General features: G+C 42.8%; 1 protein-coding gene across 1 annotated transcript; it reads right to left on the bottom strand.

Moving 5' to 3' along the window:
- Positions 1-534: 534 nt before the first annotated feature.
- On the bottom strand, positions 535-1,203 carry LOC143861476 (uncharacterized). Its single transcript, XM_077372404.1, has one exon. It carries the CDS (start codon positions 1,201-1,203, stop codon positions 535-537), a length of 669 nt encoding a protein of 222 aa, XP_077228519.1.
- Positions 1,204-2,145: the final 942 nt, after the last annotated feature.

The raw sequence follows: 2,145 nt of genomic DNA, 5'->3' as shown, positions 1-2,145 counted from the left end.
CCCTTTAGATTGTTTGAAGTATTAACTCATTTTGTTTTGGATTAGAGAAATCTCTGATTGGTCATTCCGAAGATATGCCCTGCCAACAATCAAGTCGTCCTTTGCGGATTTTCAACTTGACGGACTGTTTATACCTTAATTTTTGCTAGGAACAAAGTTTCAGGTTGTGTCCCTACAGGTTTGATGATCCTAATTTTTGCCTAAGCTGCCCTTTCGGGTTTTCAACTTAGCGGATCTTCAGATCTACTTGTTCTGGACATCTGGGAGATTAGTGGGGATATTGGAAAGGTTTATTGGTTTTACCAATGTTGACCGAACCCGAGATGATCAGGTTGCCTACGTACCCCGAAGAAGGGTTGGGATCAGGTCCGCGTAGTTCGAGGCTTTTCTGTGGGGAAAAGGATCGAAAGGGGTAATGTGATGGGTTCTGTTTGGGATGTGCTAAAAGGGTGACCGAACCTGAATTTGCCAGGTTGCCTAAGTACCTCAAAGAGGATGGGATTAGGTCCGCGTAGTTCAAATTTTTATTTACTTCTAAGAGTAATATCTTTTTAACTGATCGAGGTTAGTGGGTTTAGGAATCCTATCCCCCTTTTGGTCAACAAGTCTGACTGCTTTTTCGGGCAAGATTTCATCAACGACGTAGGGGTCAGACCAGTTAGGTCTAAACTTTTCCCGTGGATTGAAGATAGAAGCTCGACATTCCCTAAGCACCATATCCTCCTCTCTGAGTTCACGGATTCGAACCTTCTTATTGAAGGCTCTTTCCAATCTGCATTGATAACCTTGTACATGGTACGCTGCTTTCAACCTTTTCTCATCCATCATACACAACTCTTGATGACGAATACGAGTCCATTTAGGTTCTGGTAGATCGCTTTCTATCAGGATTCTAAGTGACGGGATTTTCAACTCTATAGGCAGGACCGCTTCCATGCCATATGTGAGTGAAAAAGGAGTGGCTCCAGTAGATGTGCGGACAGATGTTCTGTATGCCCAAAGTGCGAACGCCCAAAGTGTAAACGGGAGTTTAGTCGACCAATCTTTGTACGATCGGATAATTTTCCGAAGAATAATCTTGATATTCTTATTAGCTGCTTCGACAACACCATTAGTCTGAGGTCTGTATGGAGAAGACTTATGGTGTTTGATTCTGAATTCTGCAGACAACGTTGCTTTCTTCTTTCTTGAAATGTGAACCATTGTCTGATATCATCTCGTGAGGGACTCCATATCTACAGATGAATTTTGCGATTGATGCAGATGATATTGAATTGTACGGCAGTGCTTCAATCCATTTAGTAAAGTAATCGATTGCAACAAGTATGTATTTGTGCCCACTGGATGACTTGTGAGAGATCTTACCAATGATGTCAATACCCTAGGCTGAGAATGGCTAAGGAGATGTGAGCGAGTGAAGCTCCGATGGCGGCACATGTATCAGGTTAGCATTGACCTAACACTAGTGACATGTTTTGACAAACGAAAAGCAATCTGCTTCGAGGGTAGTCCAGAAGTAACCAAGACGAAGGATCTTCCGTGCTACCATTTTGCCATTCATATGAGGACCACAGACACCGGAGTGAACATCTTCTAAGATTTCTTTGGCTCTATCTTCATCAATACAAAGGAGCTGGACTCCATCGAATGACCTGCCGTATAGGTCTCCTCCATAAATGACATACCTGGACGCCAATTTTTGTAATGCTCTTATGTCCGTTAAAGAGGCTTCTGGGGGGTGTCCCCTACAGGAGATAAGATTTTTGATATCGAAATACTAAGGTTTCCCATCTGGACATCTGGATGCTATCTGAACCATGTGTATGTGTTCTGGGACGACATGTCCTTTATTGCCAAAAGACGGACCTTAACCCCAATCGGGATATCAACCATAGATGCAAGAGTGGCTAGTGCATCAATGAACATGTTTCTCAATCTAGAGATGTACATGAAGCTGATATTGTGGAAACTCTTCATCAGGCTCGTAAGGTAAGTGTGATATGGAACCAACTTATCCTCTTTGGTGAGCCATTTTTCATTTGTTTAACAGATGATTAATAGAGAATCTCCGTATACATCAAGGTCTTGTACCTCCAAGGATAGGGCTGTTTCCAGACCGGCTATGCAGGCTTCGTACTCAACCAC

Source organism: Tasmannia lanceolata, unplaced genomic scaffold, assembly GCF_043159265.1.
Source record: "Tasmannia lanceolata isolate RefF3 unplaced genomic scaffold, GAP_Taslan_0.1 ptg000037l, whole genome shotgun sequence".
NCBI lineage: Eukaryota > Viridiplantae > Streptophyta > Magnoliopsida > Canellales > Winteraceae > Tasmannia > Tasmannia lanceolata.
This window is presented reverse-complemented; position numbering and strand designations above follow the sequence as displayed.

Coding starts and splice junctions, on each gene's coding strand:
- LOC143861476 (XM_077372404.1), bottom strand. CDS start 1,203: ATGGTTCACATTTCAAGAAAGAAGAAAGCAACGTTGTCTGCAGAATTC.